We start from the raw sequence: 15,494 nt of genomic DNA, 5'->3' as shown, positions 1-15,494 counted from the left end.
CAACATCTACATCCCCGCCGTGTTCTCCAGCACAGATCCTTATTGCCACCTGCTGGCTAGAGGCGCCCACCGCCGTGTCCTGTTCCAGTCTTCCAGGTCACACGCCTCCCACGATCGCCACGGTCTCGCTGTCGCTACAGGGGGGGCGGGGACGGGCGAGTTGGCCTGGGTGGCTGCAGCGGAGTAACAGACATGACCGGATTGAGAAAACCCGATTGATTATGAGTTGATGCATGGACCGATCTCGATGGCCGTACTCTGGGCATGAATAGACGGACGTGAGCTCCAGGTCCATGTATTCGCGGAGATCTTGCAGATGACGACTGCTGCCGGCGCGTGGCATCCCCTTGTAGGAACTCCTAACCTAAGCCCTTGGCGCTGTCCGTCAGTGACGAAGGTCGGGGGAAGCCCTCTGCAGATCCTTGATCTCGTTGAAGAAACGGCTTGGACGCTGAAAAGAGGCTGGTTATCGCCGACGGGAAGGAATTTTTTTTTTGTCGAATCGTCATCCAAACTGCCGCGAAGGCCGGCGGGGCGCCTTTGTGTTTTCCTTTCTCATCAGGTCCCTCCCTTTATATGGGGTTTGTTCGGTTTAGTTCTGTAAGTACACGTCTCAACAAGCGCAAACCAAACGGAGTACAACTTGGCGTACAAGTCGGTTACCAACCGAAGGCAACCAAACTAACGCCGTCTTCGGACGGACGAAATTTGCAATGGACGAACGGACCAAACCACGGAAACGCTTCTACCTTTATTATTAGGTATAGATTATGTCATTGTACCGGTTCGTCGATCGTTTATTTCTCCACCGAGGAGGCATCAGCGCCGGCGGTCAGCCCTCCGCTAGATGGAGTTCGGACGGAAGAAATGAAGACGCGCGCATCTCCATCTCCTGCACGCGGAAGACGCGGTCCTGGGTCGTCCGACATGAGCTCTGCCTTTGAAAGTTGAAACTGATCGGCCGGGCTAGATCTGGATGTTACCTGCAACCCCTAATGCTCCAATTTGTCCGGCATCGGGAAGAAGAGGCAGCGGCAGGAGAGACAGTCGCTTTGGCAATGGAAAAATAGGCGGCTGCGTAGGCGGTGTCGTCCGATCTGCCATACCGCTGGAGCGCGGGCCTCGCGGGGATCTGGAGGCACTACAGGCCGTCCGCTCCGTGCTCTACCTTAGCAAGAGCCAGCTTCCTTGCCGGAAAAAAGGGCCCGCCGCCCGTGAAAGCGAAGCGCCCGTGCTGCAACGCGGCTGCCATTCATCCCGCTGCCGCGTGGTTGCCATTCTTCATGCTGCCGCGCCGCGGTCCAACGTGCTCCAGGGGAGATGCTCCCCAGTCCCCACCTCTCCCGGGCTCCCGGCTGCCCATGGTGGCGCTCGCAAATCGATGCTCCTGCCAGCATCGCAACGACCTCTCTACACTGAACTGCTACATCAATTTGGACAAGACATACCAGCCGTTCGTACAGCTCTAGGTCCTGGTTTGGTTTAAGGTAGTAGTAATCTTGATATCATATTAACATGTGCGATTTTAGACCTTGACTGAATCTACTATCACAAATTCTTTCTGATTTGTTGATACTTCATGGCAGTAATTTCATAATTTTAATCTTTGACATGAAAACTGCTAATATATCTTTCTAAGAACACTTTTAATTTGCTAAAGAAAAGCTTTGCATAATTTCGGCTTCAAAGGCTTCCTCGGCGAGCCAAACGGCACAATCAGCCGCTCTGTCTTGGGCAAAAGAAGTGTTTATGTTTGGGGTAGCGGAGAAACATGGAGAATTATAGAAATGACATATATGCAAATACGACTAGGAAACTGTGATTTATGTGAATAACATTGAACATTATCCATCTAATACTTTGGAGGTTTACCATTGCGAGTTCCTATTATATATCTCACGAACTGCTGAGAGATGTGACTCAATCCATGCTTGCAATTATCAGTTTGACAATCACCTTCGAAATATTTAAGTGCAATATTTGGCTTCTTGGACAAGCACATACTTGTAACGATGGTAGGAGTAAAAACTGTTTAAGCTGGGTACACGTAGCTATGATTATGTTCATAATGAATAAGAGAAGACTCTAACTGCCATCGATTATTGTGGCAACGAAGAGAAGTGTCAGCATAGACGATTTAGTTTTAGCGTTTAATTTCTTTTTTACCCGTTGCAACGCACGGGCAATTTTCCTAGTAGGGATAAAAACACGGAATTAGAGTGGAACTCTGAGCCTGTACGTGTGTATAAAATACAGGAAGGGCGTGCGCACCTGGCGAAAATCTTCCCCAGCATCCCGCCATGGACGACGATACGACACCGGAGACGCGGCACGTACCGCACGAGGTCGTGTGGCAGATCCTGCTTTTTCTCCCCGTCAAGTCGCTCATCCGCTTCACCTGCGTCTGCAAGACCTGGCGCAGCACCATCACCGGCGACGAGTCCTTCCAGCGCAGCCATCACCGCCTCCAACAGCCGTGCGTGCTCATCGCGCCGCTGATCAAAACCAGCGATGGCGGCGACGGGCGCCGTTCTTCTATCACCAACCTAAAGGTCACCATCCCCGGCCTGTACCAGTGGGAGAGGAAGAGCCATGGCGCCGCCACCCTCGTTCAGGCCACGGACTCCTTCCCCGCGGAGGAAGCGAGCCACAGGTCCGTGCACTGCGACGGTCTCGTGCTGATGCCGATGGGCCGCACGGTGAGGGTGCTCAACCCGGCCACACGCCGCGTTCTCACCCTGCCCCCCTGCGGGCTCCGCAACACCTTCGTGCCGAATCGACCTTCCTGGCTCATCCAAGGGCCGTTAGGCCTCGGCCACGACCCTCGCTCCAACACCTACAAGGTCGCCCGTTTCTTCTACCGCTACTGGGACGCGCCCATGGAGAGCGGTCGTCACTACAGCTACGAGATGGAGGTGTTCACCATCGGGAGGGATCAGCATTGGCGTGAGACGGCTGCGCCACCGCCGTACCCTGTCATCGCAGGTCAGACGACGACCTTCTTCAAAGGCTCCTTGCTTTGGACAATAGACGAGTCGATGCTTCAGAAGGATGATCCACATGTCCGAGGTTTCCTCCGCTTCAACCTGGAGGACGAGTCTTTCAGTGTCACGCCAGCGCCTCCCGGGTGCCCCAAGCTCCGAGACATGGCACGAAACTTAGCCGAGATGGGCGGGGAACTGTACCTTGCTCATGAAGGGCCCAGAGCCCCAGACACAGATCATCCTCAGGTCACCCGATATGGGTGTGTGGCGATGTGGACGGCCCCGATCCACCGCGATGGGTTCAACGCAATGCCATCAGGGGGCCACACTATATTCATATGATAGCCGCATTCTATGACGGTGTGGTGATCCAAGGTGCGTATAACAATCTCATGTGCCTTGATAGCGAGCGTTGGCAAGGTGTCAGGCATGTGGCTAGAATGCATGACTTGAAATATCACCATTCTGACACAAACACTTTTGTTGAGTACACGGAAGAAGTTGCCCTTGCCTTCGATGTAGTCCCATATGTTCCAAGCCTAGTCCCTGTTTAATTAGCTAGTCTTTACTATTAAATGGGAGTTGGGCGTTTGACACTCAACGCACTTTGGTGCTCGTCATTAAAACAATCTGGACCGTTCAATTAGAATCAAACCCTCCGCTCAAACTTCATCCGTCCGATCTACTTTCCAATATAAATTGCCGCTACTTTCCTAATCAGGTATCAAATCATAATCAATGTAAATTAAAAGGAGATATTTTGTTGCCAGTTACGACACTCACGAAAGGTCAGCCAGTGTATCAAATCAGAATTAACAAATTAGTAAATCAATTAGGGATATCATTCCTTGCCACATATGTCGCTCTCCAAAAGCAAACCCTCGCAATCCCAAGGCTGCTGCTCCTCTCATCTCGATCCAATTGAGTCACCGCCTCACCTCGCCGGCCACCCCACAGTCGCCGGCCACAGCCGGTCCTCATAAGCTTAGGTGTCCCTCCACCTGGTAACCGCGGATCACAGCACGAGGGATATGCGGGAGCAAACGCGCATGGCAGCCGGCCACCATGAACGTGCTCGCTCACGGGGCCGACAGGGACGACCAAGGCGGGGGGATGGTAAATCCAGTAATCCAGTCAGTGGAGCTTTGTAGTTACAATCGCACCTCATTACGTTTCTCCAGAGCTCTGACCGCTCTTGATGCTCCCCCGCCCCGCCAGTTGTCGTCAGGTGAATCCGGATCCACCTCCGACCCAAGCGCTCTGCCGCACAAGGATGCCGGTGGCGCCTCTTCACTGCCCCCTTTCATGCGTGCACCGTCGGCCTCCTCCCACATATCATCTGGTTAAATTTCTCTTCAAATTAGTTTTCCTCAGCCTCGGTTATAATAGTTCTTAGTGTGTGCTTGCAGGGGAAGTTGGTGAACTGCTGCGGCGGGGAAGCTGCGGCACTTGCATCTTTGAGGGACTTGCTCTCCTCGCCAACTTAACCGACCATATCATGTGATGTAAATGGTACGTTGTCTCCTGCTCTGAACTGTAACTCACACTGGACTGTGGTGCTGTGAACTTTCTATGCATATATTTAATAAAAAGGAGCTCCTGAACGAAAGGGTGAACACCGAATTGTTACCTGAAGGTATGCAGTAACTTTCTATGCTGAGATATTCTAATGCTGGGCACTTGGGAAATGGCTTGCTTTTCTAATGTTACCCCCTTTGTTCACATACAGTGGATGTGCCAATTAATTGTGCAGTTTTGCAGCTCAAAAAACAGAGCTTGGCTCTGGTGGTTAGGTCTCTTGTGGTCGAACCAGCCCACCCAGGCCCACAGAAGCATCACCCAGTATTGTGTGGCGGCCAATGATACACAGGTGATATCATCTATGTTTTCGTCGATTGTGGATTCCTATATAGAAAATTTTGCTGCTAGCTTAGGAAATTAGTAATAGCAAATGGACAATGGAAATAAAATTTATATTATTCCCAACGCTATCATGAAAATGCTCTCCGTTGCTTCAAAAGAATAAATAAAATTAGCATGCTCTTATTGCATTGCTTTTGAATCTTCCCCGCCCGATGAGAGGTGGGAGATGTGGGCATGGTAATGGTAATGCGGCCACAGGTCACGATTTCTAGGTCAATGGATGAGAGTATTCCTAGGGATGGTATGGTAGCATCTTCGGGAGATAAAACAACCAACGTCTCTCTTAGATGTGTAAGCAACACACATGCTAGAATATGCAAGGTGGTTTAGAAAAAAATAACACGTTGATACTATGGCTTAGAACTCTTTGAGCTAATAAAGAAGATGCAATGTGGTTTAGCTAACAAAAACAATGGCACCTCAGGCTTTTAGGTGAAAATTAGATACTTTGCAAGAACAGATGAAAAAACTAACTTAGATCTTATTGTTGGCATTTCTTTAGAGTAGGAGCTTAAAGATGGAATGGGTTTATATCATGCAGTAACAACCATATGGTTATCTTTCAATATTTCATATTGAAAGAGGGTAAGAGCTTCTAGGTTATTCTATATATCCACTTTGTAAAACTCACATATGTGTATATTTTAAATTATCACATGAAGTGCTTTCACGTCTTGATAGATGTGGCATTGGTAGGTTCAGTTGCTCCCAGGGCTTAAGACCATGTTGGGCACGACATTCACCTCTGAACCGCTGGCGCCTTCATTGGAGTTGATGATCCTCGTCATGAGTTGCTTCAATACACATGAATATTATATCTTTCAAAATGTAATGGATGCAAACATATTTGAAAATTAAAATACATGTGCATTTATGCTTACACATGAGATATTTGTGATGATATAAATAGTTTAAAGTGTATAACAGGAAGATTGTTTTAAGAGATGGAAGAATTTTACCTCGCATGTCCCAGGGCTGACATTAATTGCACAAGTGAAATGCACGATTTTCTGGTCTTGGTGACTTTAATCTGCAGGTTTATCAACACCTTTATGCATAGCAGGTTCCTCGGCAGCTTCAGAAAACACTAGAATCAGCTCTCAACCAAAGGTGTGTCAAGTTTAGTATTAACTGGAATGTAGACTTTGATGTTGCATCATCCTGTTAAATTTTTTTCTCGAACACATGCCAAAGCATGCGTCATTATATATTAGAAGAAGCCGTCAAGAACACGGGAGCAAACCAAAGTACAAAAGGCAAGGGCCAACAGAAAGAGAAAAAACAACAAAAGAAAAGAACTATACAGGTTAACTTTGTTAACCTAAACAGATGGATCATCTGACAGAAGGTCAGGAGGTCTAGCATGTAAAGGCAAACGGCGCAGCGCAGAAGCACCAGCTAGCGACCAGGATTTGGCTTCCTCGAGAATGGTTTGGACGACGTGCTGCCTGTTGGGTGAAACATTGTTGAAGATGGCGTCATTTCGTGTTCTCCACAGATTCCACATGGTGAGTATGACGATGGACTTTGCTCCTTTTTGAGAGTCAGAACGGGCATTGGCAGTGGCCGTCGCAAACCAGTCCTTGAACTCTGCTGTTTGGTTTGGCATGCAGGTTTGGAGGTTGAGGCCAGTGCAAATGTCGAACCAAACCTGTTGGGAGAAGGAGCATTGAACCATGAGGTGTGCTATAGACTCGGAGCCTTGATCGCAGAGGGCACAAGTATCGTCAGTGGTGAGGCCGTGTCTCTGTCTTCGCTGATTGGTCCAACATCTGTCCAGGGACGCCAACCAAGCGAAAATTTTGCACTTGAGGGGGGCCCAGCACGTCCAAATGGCATCATAGTGGGGTGAGGTGACCGTTCCTTCGAAGAGAGCTCTATAAGCAGATTTGGATGAGTAGTCCCCGGATTCGGTCAAGTGCCAAATCAAGGTGTCCGGTGTCGGGAGAGAGCTGTGTGGACTGAAGAATGTCGACCAAATGCGTAAACCGGATGATCCCGTCGCGAGAGAGAGCAGCGACGATGTCCTCGGATCCAAGCGTTGCTGTGAAGTGCCGTGGCCACCGGTCCTTGTATTCTTGGCACGTGTTTTGACAAGCAATCAGGACCTCGGGAGCAATGTCGGCGATGCAATGTTTGTCAATCCACCTATCGGACCAGAACAGGGCCGTCTCACCGCTGCCGAGGTGGATGTGGGAAGCAGCATGAACTAAGGCGTTGATGTGCTTGTTGGTCTGGATAGGGAAGTTAACCCAGGGCTTCTCGGTGTTTGATCGACGGAGCCAAAGCCACCTAGCTCGAGAGCCCAACTCATGCGCTTGATATCTGGAACGCCGCGGCCTCCGAGGTCTGTAGGACGACAGGCATCGCTCCACGCCACGGCGCAAGAACCACCACTGTCAGACCGACCATGCGCCCGGAAGAAAGTGCGCCGGCATTTGATGATAGCTTCGGAAATCGCCGTAGGCGGAGTCGATGCTTGACATGATGTGTATGGGGGTTGATGCAAGGACAGATTTGATGAGCACCAACCTATCGCCCTTGGAGAGGAGACCGGCGCGCCACTGCGCGAGTTTGCCGTGCAGGTTATCAATGAGGGGCTGTAAATCCTGGGCCCGAAGCTTCCGGATGGAAAGGGGAACACCAAGGTAGGGTATGGGGAAATCCTTGACCGGGCAGAGCAGTCTTTGAGCAATGATCTGCCGTTCCTCGCGGCAGCCGAATAGGCGTGGCGTAACTCTTAAGGAAATTAGTGTGAAGCCCGATGGTCGTGCCAAAAATCTGCAGGAGATCTCGGAAGGTTGCACGATCGAGAGATGGAAGGCTTGATGAAGACGACCGTATCATCGGCGTATAGAGAGGTACGACAGCGCCACGGCTGCCGTGGAGCGCAGAAGAGCCCGAGCGAGCAGCGAAATCGACTATCAGGTGGAAAATCTCCATCACTAGCACGAAGAGCATGGGGGACAGGGGGTCACCTTGTCGAACCCCCCTGTGATGGTAAATCTCATCTCCAGGCACAGAATTGACGAGAATCCGCGTGGATGCAGTGGATAATAGCAGGCACACCAGATTGATCCAAATCTGCCCAAAACCTAGATGTTGTAGGAGCTCAATGATGAATGGCCAGGAGACCGTGTCGAAGGCTCGGGCGATGTCGAGTTTGAGGAGGACAGTGGGTGCTTTGGCGCGGTGGAACGACTTGGCAAGCTGCTGTACCAGCATGAAATTGTCATGAATGGCTCTGCCTTTGATGAAAGCTGATTGGTTCGCAGAGACGAGCGTTGGTAGCACAGGGGCAAGCCGCCTGGACATGGTCTTGGCGATTAGCTTAGCCACGCAGTGGACGAGACTGATTGGCCTGTAGTCGTTGACAGAGGAAGCTTCTTGCTTCTTGGGAAGAAGCGTGATGAGGGCCCTGTTGAGCTTAGCGAAGCCATGAGCTCGGCCAAGGCGAACAGCCCTGAAGACGTTCATCAAATCGACCTTGATCGTACCCCAACAGGCTTTGAGGAAGGAACCGGTGAACCCATCAGGGCCGGGCGATCTGTCCCCAGGCAAGTCCTTGATGGCGGCCCAAACCTCCTCCTCGTCGAATTCATCGTCCAGGGAGGCAAGATCATGCGTAGGAACTCCAATGGCGAAATTAAATATCAGCATAACGATCCTGAAAGTGAAGTAAAATATATGTAGCTACAGTATGCATACAAACAGTGAACAACTAGCTAGATAGGAGTATTTACTTTTCCACACACTGAACTTCAGAATTTTCTTTTCTCAGCAACCAGAAAATATTAGAGTTCAATCAGATGACCTGCAGAAAATACGAAATATCAGGGATAAGCAATGACTGAACCACTCGCCTAACTTCACCGTCAGTTTGTTCTACAATACATTAATTTCTTAGTCAATTAGCCATTGCCGCACAAGAATCAACAAAAAAGTAAGAATGGTGAGATTTCAGTTCCATGGACAACACAATCACGTCATGTGTACTTGGCTCAAATCAATCAATCAGATGATTCTGTACAAATAGAAGCAAGATCTTGGGGCTGGCCAGAAGCGAATCACCTATGGAATCCGAGTTTGGTCAACGTGGAAAGAGATCGTCGGAAGTGGCGGACATCCAGACGGTGTCATGGTAGAGCTGCACCTCGAAGTACGACTGAGCGTGCACTACTGCAGCGGCTCCGCGCCGCCGTCAGCCAGCGAGAGGATGGGCGAGGAACAGCGACGGCCAGCCGCCGAGGCGCACAAACCGGTGGTGCTGTCCCTAAGCCCTCGCTCCGGTCCACCTGCTTGCCCCGCGTGAGGAGGAGGCTAACGCCGTGGAGCTCTCGTAGGCGAGGTGGCCACCGGCCGGGAGTGGTGGAGATTAGGTAGCATGGCAAGCACGGTCGGGAGCAGAAGGAGGGCACAGCCGTGTTGCCTGTCAGGGAACTATGTTAGCGATAATGCTACACCTACGGAGGTCTACGGAATAGCTACGCGCTGACGCGGACGGAATCAGACGTGGCTGCTGAACAATAATCCTACACCTACAGAAACCATCCTACAAAATAATCTTACGGACTGACGTGGTGTCTTATGTTTGGTCCTGATTTTGTATCCTACAAAACCATCCTACAAAACCATCCTACAAAACGGCCGCGCTAATTGTGCAACCAAAAGGGTGTCCCGCTAATTTTGCATCCAACACCTGAAGCTTCCCTGTACGGTTGCCCTTGTTCAGATCGATCACGCCGAGCTTCCTCCACCGCGCCGTCGTGAACCACCGGGCAGCACGCAGGTACTCACCATCTTCCTCAACCAGTAATCAGACCTCGCAGTCGTGCCATTGGTGGCCGGCGGACATTCAGCTAATTATGCAATGAACCAATAGCTGAAGCCGTACGTTTTGCCTTTGTTTAGAACTTCAGATCGATCACGTCGAGCTTTCTCCATTGAGCCGTCGTGAATGGCCAAACCGCACACAGGTACCTTACCATATTCCTTAACCCAAAGATAGACCTTGCCGTTTGCCACCGGCGGCCGCCGAACGTTTGGCTAATTATGCAACTGACGACACTGTAGGTTCAGATTGAAGGCGTTTGCTCCGGTACAACCCCTCCCCTAAACTCAAAGCAAACTTAAATACAAGGACGCTTGAGATCGCTTGATACCCCTTCGTTTAATATTAAACGGGTATACGTAGCCCTGTACAAAACCCGTATGATCCAACTAAATTGTATACCGCATACGTATGTATATAATTATGTATGTATGTGGATTATTGGTGGTGATTCATCAGCGCGGTGGCGGTCGTGGCCGTTGGGCGGGAGGAGCAACAAGGTGGTGATGGGCAGCCACGAGGCACTGTGAGGCGAAGCTAGACGACACGAGTCTCGGCAATGTCTCGTAGGTCCGTACCGGTATGGTTAGGGCGGCGTGCAGGCTAGACGGCGGCGTGATGGCGCAACGAACGGCCGGATAGTCCGCCCCGGACAGTCCGGTGCAATTCGGCCGGACTGTCCATCGCGTTGGGAACGAGATTAACCGGACTGCGGTGCTTGCGTTGGATTGTCTTGTGGCGCCGGACTGTCTTGTGGTGTTCACGCCGGACAGTCTTGCGGTGCCCGCCGGACTGTCTTGCGGCGACTGTATGCCTATACGTGGGAATACTAAGTTTTGGATTTGGGTTTGGATATGGGCCTAAACCGGTTGAGTTTTGTAAGTTTGGGGAGGGGGTTGTACTGGAGCAAGCCTCCAGATTGAAAACGCCAAGCTACTGAAGATCATTCTAGGGAAGAGAAACATGTTCAAGTCGATTGATCAAACCCAACTTGGCTTTCCTGATACTTAGCCATCTGCATTTGCGGGTAACTAATCTTAATATTCTACATGGATTATTGTGTAGCTTAGTTTTTATCTTTCAGTACATACTGCATCCATGTCTTTTACGACTTTGTCTGTAGCAGGTATCTTTTGACTTTGGCATTAGTTCTAGCAACGTAAATCAAATCATGACAACTCCACTACCTTACAGAACATTTGTGGTACATTTTTTCTCATCTTGCTGTTTCTAAAAATTAATTTATGATCCAATTCATGTATATATTTTTGTCTCTTTATTTGTCTATGTAGTAAGTACTTTGACATCTAATTTACCTTCTAAACTTGTTTGGTGCAGGAACCATTTGACTTTGGTGTTAGCAACATTAATCCAACCATGGCAACTGCATTACCATATGGAGGTTCATTGTCTGTTGTTATGCCTCGAATTCTTGGAAAATATACAAGCATGATGTATCAAGTTCAGCAAAACTCCGCTCCTCTGTCCAGTTCTTCACAATTACGCTTTGATGGAATTGGAGAGTCCAACAATACCATGCATCGAAGTTAGACATGAACTTAATTTAAGGATGTTGGATGCAGACCTTTCTTATAATCTACATGTACATGGAAATTTTAGTGTAAAAACTTATAGGCACAGGGTAGTAGAAAGTAAACGTATTTATGTTTCTGAATCTGGATTCTTCATGTTGTATTTGAACTGATTACAAAATTATATGCAATTGCAATTTTCCAAGTAGATGCCCATTGTGCATATGCACTTCTTTTCACTGACAGTTCAGAATGTCTGTGTTAGCTTGGAAACTATCCAAACTACATCTCACTGTAAATCCTAGGACCGGAAATAAGAACCAGGTAATTGAGCATATTGGAAGCCAAACCATTAGCTAGCAGCAGTACAACAAGGCACAAGGATAGAACCCATATTGCAAGTACATCTGAACAATATGTATTCATGTAAATATAAACGTGAAGCTTACAGAGTAGGATGGAACAAAGATAACACAATACAAGTGCACAGCTAAGCCGTGCCACACAATTTTTACCCTGATAAGAAATCATACAACCCAGCCTTGTTTCTACATTCACTAACTATATACTACAGGCTGCAGAACAATCCATCGTCCCTAGGACTAATCCACTACCAAAATTTGCATGCTCCTGCAGAGAAGAACCCGGTAGCAATCCTTTAGCAATCAGTCAGCAATCTTATCGCCTTGATCTCAGTCTAGACCACATTAGCATCATCCATCCGGCCGTTGTATACCCACGAACAGAAATTGAAAGAGAGTTGCATTAAGAGAGAAGACAAATTCTTCAGCACACTTGCACTATAAATTCTGAAAATTATAGTTTTAACACCAAACCCTATGAGATCCGTTTCTGTGAGTGGGGAATCGACGCGCTGCTTCCGACGAGAACAAGCTCTCCGCGCCGCCGCCTACCACCAAGAGATTCCACTCTGTTGGAAGTCGCCGTCCATCTGAAAAGCAGGGAAGGTCACCGCGCCGCAACCGACTGGGGGTAGGTCCCCGCGCCGCTCCCGACGAGGGTGTCGCCGCGCCTCCGTCGATAAGCGGGAGGTCGCCGCGCCGGCGCCAAGGAGGGCTTGGTCGCGCGCCACCTGAAGAGAAGCGGAGCTCGGCTGGGATTGATGGATATTTTCCAAATGAATTTTCTTTTTTCCTGGGACGGAGAAACTTATCCACGCTGGCCTCCACGCCAGCTCGACTCGTCAGCGCGTAGCATTCCGTAGCCCGTTTCGTCCGTAGGTGTAGCATTACCGCTATGTTAGTAGGGGGCGGAGCTACACCAGGGGAGAAGATAAGTGAAGGTGAGTAAACGGGACAGAGTGTCTGACTCGTGTCCGTGTGTAGTCTGCCATTTCTTTTTGTTTTGCAGGTCAGAGAAAATGTACTCTTTTAGCAGATTTTGAGCTAAGCAAAAAATATATATCTCGAAATCCAATGCATCCAACAGTGTAAATTTTTAGACGATAGCATGTGTATGTACGATTCCGACTTCACAATATTTAAATTCTCACGACTTCATTTTTCTGTAGCAATGCAAAAACATTTAATTTTCATTTTTAAAAATGTGCATCCTTTTGAAGATTATAAACCGTTTGTGGAGACAATAGATCCGACCTGACGTTGCTTTGGTGGAATGAAAAATCAACGGGTTTTACACGATCGAAGAAATTGTGGTTGTTCTTTCTATACATGTTATGCATGATTAAATATAATTGTTAGCTCGTAAATATTTTTTTTCTTTTGGCGAATGATATACTTAAAAAAGGCAGCAGTGAAAACTCGAGTTCGTGCAAAAGCATGTTAAGAGAGTGGGTTCATCTCGCGAACTATTCGCAAGTGAAGGAACGGTCCTTTAACAACAAACAACAGTAATGTTGCCACGCTGGTACTTGGCGACTCATGGATCGTGATCCTAAAATGGTAGATATTATTAATATGTGGTAAATGTTGACATATCGAAAAAAAGAATAGAGACCGTAGCAACGCACGGGCATTCAACTAGTCACTAGAAAAGAGAGTGTGCAACTCGATTTGCATGGGAAGGCAAATAAAGGGGGCGAGAATCATTTTGGGATCATTGTGCACTTGTACTCTTTTAGAAAAAAAAATGAAACCGTGTCTAGAAGGAACTAGACACTTTTTGATATAGTAGAAGCGGACTTGGCGTGACAATTCCGAAATTCGTCCCTGACAGGAATCAAACTCCTGTCGTTGGGGTGCGCCACTGCGACCCCAACCACTGGGCTAAGCCCACGTCGTCACTTGTACTCTTTTAGACATTGTTGTATAACAACATTTTGCAGTGCACAAGGATATAGATTGACCAAGAAGGTTATCAACATTGCAGATTGCAGAAGTTGCCAAGGTGGACATTCCTCTAATGTTGGTTTACTTTCGGTAGTCTGTCCTTGAGATATACTACCTCCGTTTCAAATAATAAGCCTTATATTTTTTCAAAAAGTTAAACTATGTAATTGACCAACTTTTTAGGAAAAAATGTTAATATGGACAATCTAAACTCATCATCGTTAGATTTATCATGAAATTTATTTTTATATGATATCTATCCATAATATTTTTTTCGAAAAATTTGATCAAACTTTGCTTAGCTTGACTTTTCCAAGAAAAAATATAAATCTTATTATATAAAACGGAGACAGTAAACCTTTCTCCATTCCCTAAATGACCGATGTATGAGTAGTTGGCTACATCATTCGTGTTGATAGCTCTACTTTAGTCTTCTAAACTGTTCGTTGTGCTGCACTCGTCCTGCAGCTCCTGCCCTTTTGTAATAGTCAAATAGTTGGATGAATAGAATGGAATACTGGTTACCATTAACCAACATGTTTTTGAAATTAGTTTGGTGGTCTTTGTGTGCCCATTATCATCTTCCACCTGCATTGTGGCTGGGATGGAGGTGCTGTCTTTCATGATATTCCTTCTATACATTTTTTTTAGAAAAGACAATATAGATTTTTTTTCCGATAAAGAGCATATATTAATATCGCGGAGATACCAATTACACCCATCATCTGCAACAACATCATGTCCTAATGGCATAAAGGATGCACACAGCTAAAAAAAGTGAAGAATTACAAAAAAGAAAAGTCCCGCTATGGAGATCGAAAACTTGAAACAAAAACACTAACACCACCAAGACAACACCAGAAGATCAACTTCTCCATAAGCGACGCCTCCAAGAAGGAAACAATGCACAAACACTGTCGTCGCCCGATCACAGGTCTTAGGTTTTCACCCTAAAAAAAGTCCTCTCTCTCAAAACAATGCCTTCAACAAGAACATTGTCAGTCACAACCAATTAAGACCAGACCTTGGATTTTTATCCTGAAAGATAGAATCCTGAACTTCTCCTGTGCAGTCGCCCCCACATACAAGTCGATGTTTGAAGTCACGAAGCTCAATTCCACCTCACCACCAAGATCCGACCACCGTTGCTCTTCCACCGATCTCGACTTTCATGACCTTCTCCCGCCAACACCTTAAAAAAAAACGAGCTCCATGATATTAACATCCAGCAGAGCTTCGAAGCGCTCCCTGTGAAGCCAAACGGTCAGATAAAAACATGGGTGCGCACGACCGAAAACACCCAATCCAGCAATCTTGGCATTGATCGCACATGGATTTCGCCGATAGGGCCTTCCGGAACACGGCAATCCATCTAGCCCGGTGGGAAGAAGCTTCTGACCGATCTTCACTTGACGCGAGAGAAACCCTAGGACAACCACCTTTATTAGGCAGAACGGCAGGAAGAGGAGGCCGCCCCTGACCACAGACCCGGCGACGAATTGTCCGTCGCCTCCCCCAATCCTGAAGTAGGCCACCACCGTGGGCCACGAGCCACCACCAAGCACGACCACGCCACCGGAGACGCCGGATCCACGGCCACCAGGGTCACCCCCCGCTAGCCGCATCCCCAAGCATCACCTAGCCGCCGTGGCAGCCAAGCGCGCCGCGCTACCAAACCACTGCCCGAGGCCTCCACCCCAGATCCCCATCCTCAGGCCGACCACCTCCAGCGTAGGAGATGGATGCCACCGGTTAGGATCCCGCCCATCCTCAGCGATGCAGGGATAGCCCGGGGAAGACTCCACAACGACGACGAGAATTCGTAGTAGAGCTTGTTGTAGTAGACAAACGGAAAGTCATCAAGCTAAGGCCCCAAAGAACCAGTGCACCCAAACAACAACCATCACCAATGATG

The 15,494-nt window shown here is 48.2% G+C and overlaps 1 protein-coding gene and 3 long non-coding RNA genes across 4 annotated transcripts; 3 read left to right on the top strand and 1 right to left on the bottom strand.

Annotated features, from left to right (window-relative positions):
* The first annotated feature begins 2,300 nt into the window (after positions 1–2,300).
* Positions 2,301–3,326, top strand: LOC127328255 (F-box/kelch-repeat protein At2g43270-like). The gene has a single exon (XM_051354867.1). It carries the CDS (start codon positions 2,301–2,303, stop codon positions 3,324–3,326), a length of 1,026 nt encoding a protein of 341 aa, XP_051210827.1.
* Positions 3,327–3,870: 544 nt separating this feature from the next.
* On the top strand, positions 3,871–5,496 carry LOC139835966 (uncharacterized). Its single transcript, XR_011751408.1, has 3 exons — positions 3,871–4,100; positions 4,203–4,300; positions 4,394–5,496. It is a non-coding gene; the product is annotated as an uncharacterized lncRNA (long non-coding RNA).
* A 434-nt stretch (positions 5,497–5,930) lies between these two features.
* LOC139835967 (uncharacterized) lies at positions 5,931–9,458 on the bottom strand. Its single transcript, XR_011751409.1, has 3 exons — positions 8,979–9,458; positions 8,651–8,721; positions 5,931–6,068 (listed from the first exon to the last, which is right to left on the bottom strand). It is a non-coding gene; the product is annotated as an uncharacterized lncRNA (long non-coding RNA).
* A 95-nt stretch (positions 9,459–9,553) lies between these two features.
* LOC127331369 (uncharacterized) lies at positions 9,554–11,478 on the top strand. Its single transcript, XR_007869715.1, has 4 exons — positions 9,554–9,696; positions 9,819–9,883; positions 10,657–10,942; positions 11,077–11,478. It is a non-coding gene; the product is annotated as an uncharacterized lncRNA (long non-coding RNA).
* The last annotated feature ends 4,016 nt before the right edge of the window (positions 11,479–15,494 follow it).

Source organism: Lolium perenne, chromosome 2 (assembly GCF_019359855.2).
Source record: "Lolium perenne isolate Kyuss_39 chromosome 2, Kyuss_2.0, whole genome shotgun sequence".
In the NCBI taxonomy this organism is placed as follows: domain Eukaryota; kingdom Viridiplantae; phylum Streptophyta; class Magnoliopsida; order Poales; family Poaceae; genus Lolium; species Lolium perenne.
Note: the sequence above shows the minus strand (reverse complement) of the source record. Positions and strands in the feature narration are given on the sequence as shown.

What these genes read in the sequence shown, in the direction of transcription:
- LOC127328255 (XM_051354867.1), top strand. Translation starts at nt 2,301, where the DNA reads ATGGACGACGATACGACACCGGAGACGCGGCACGTACCGCACGAGGTC.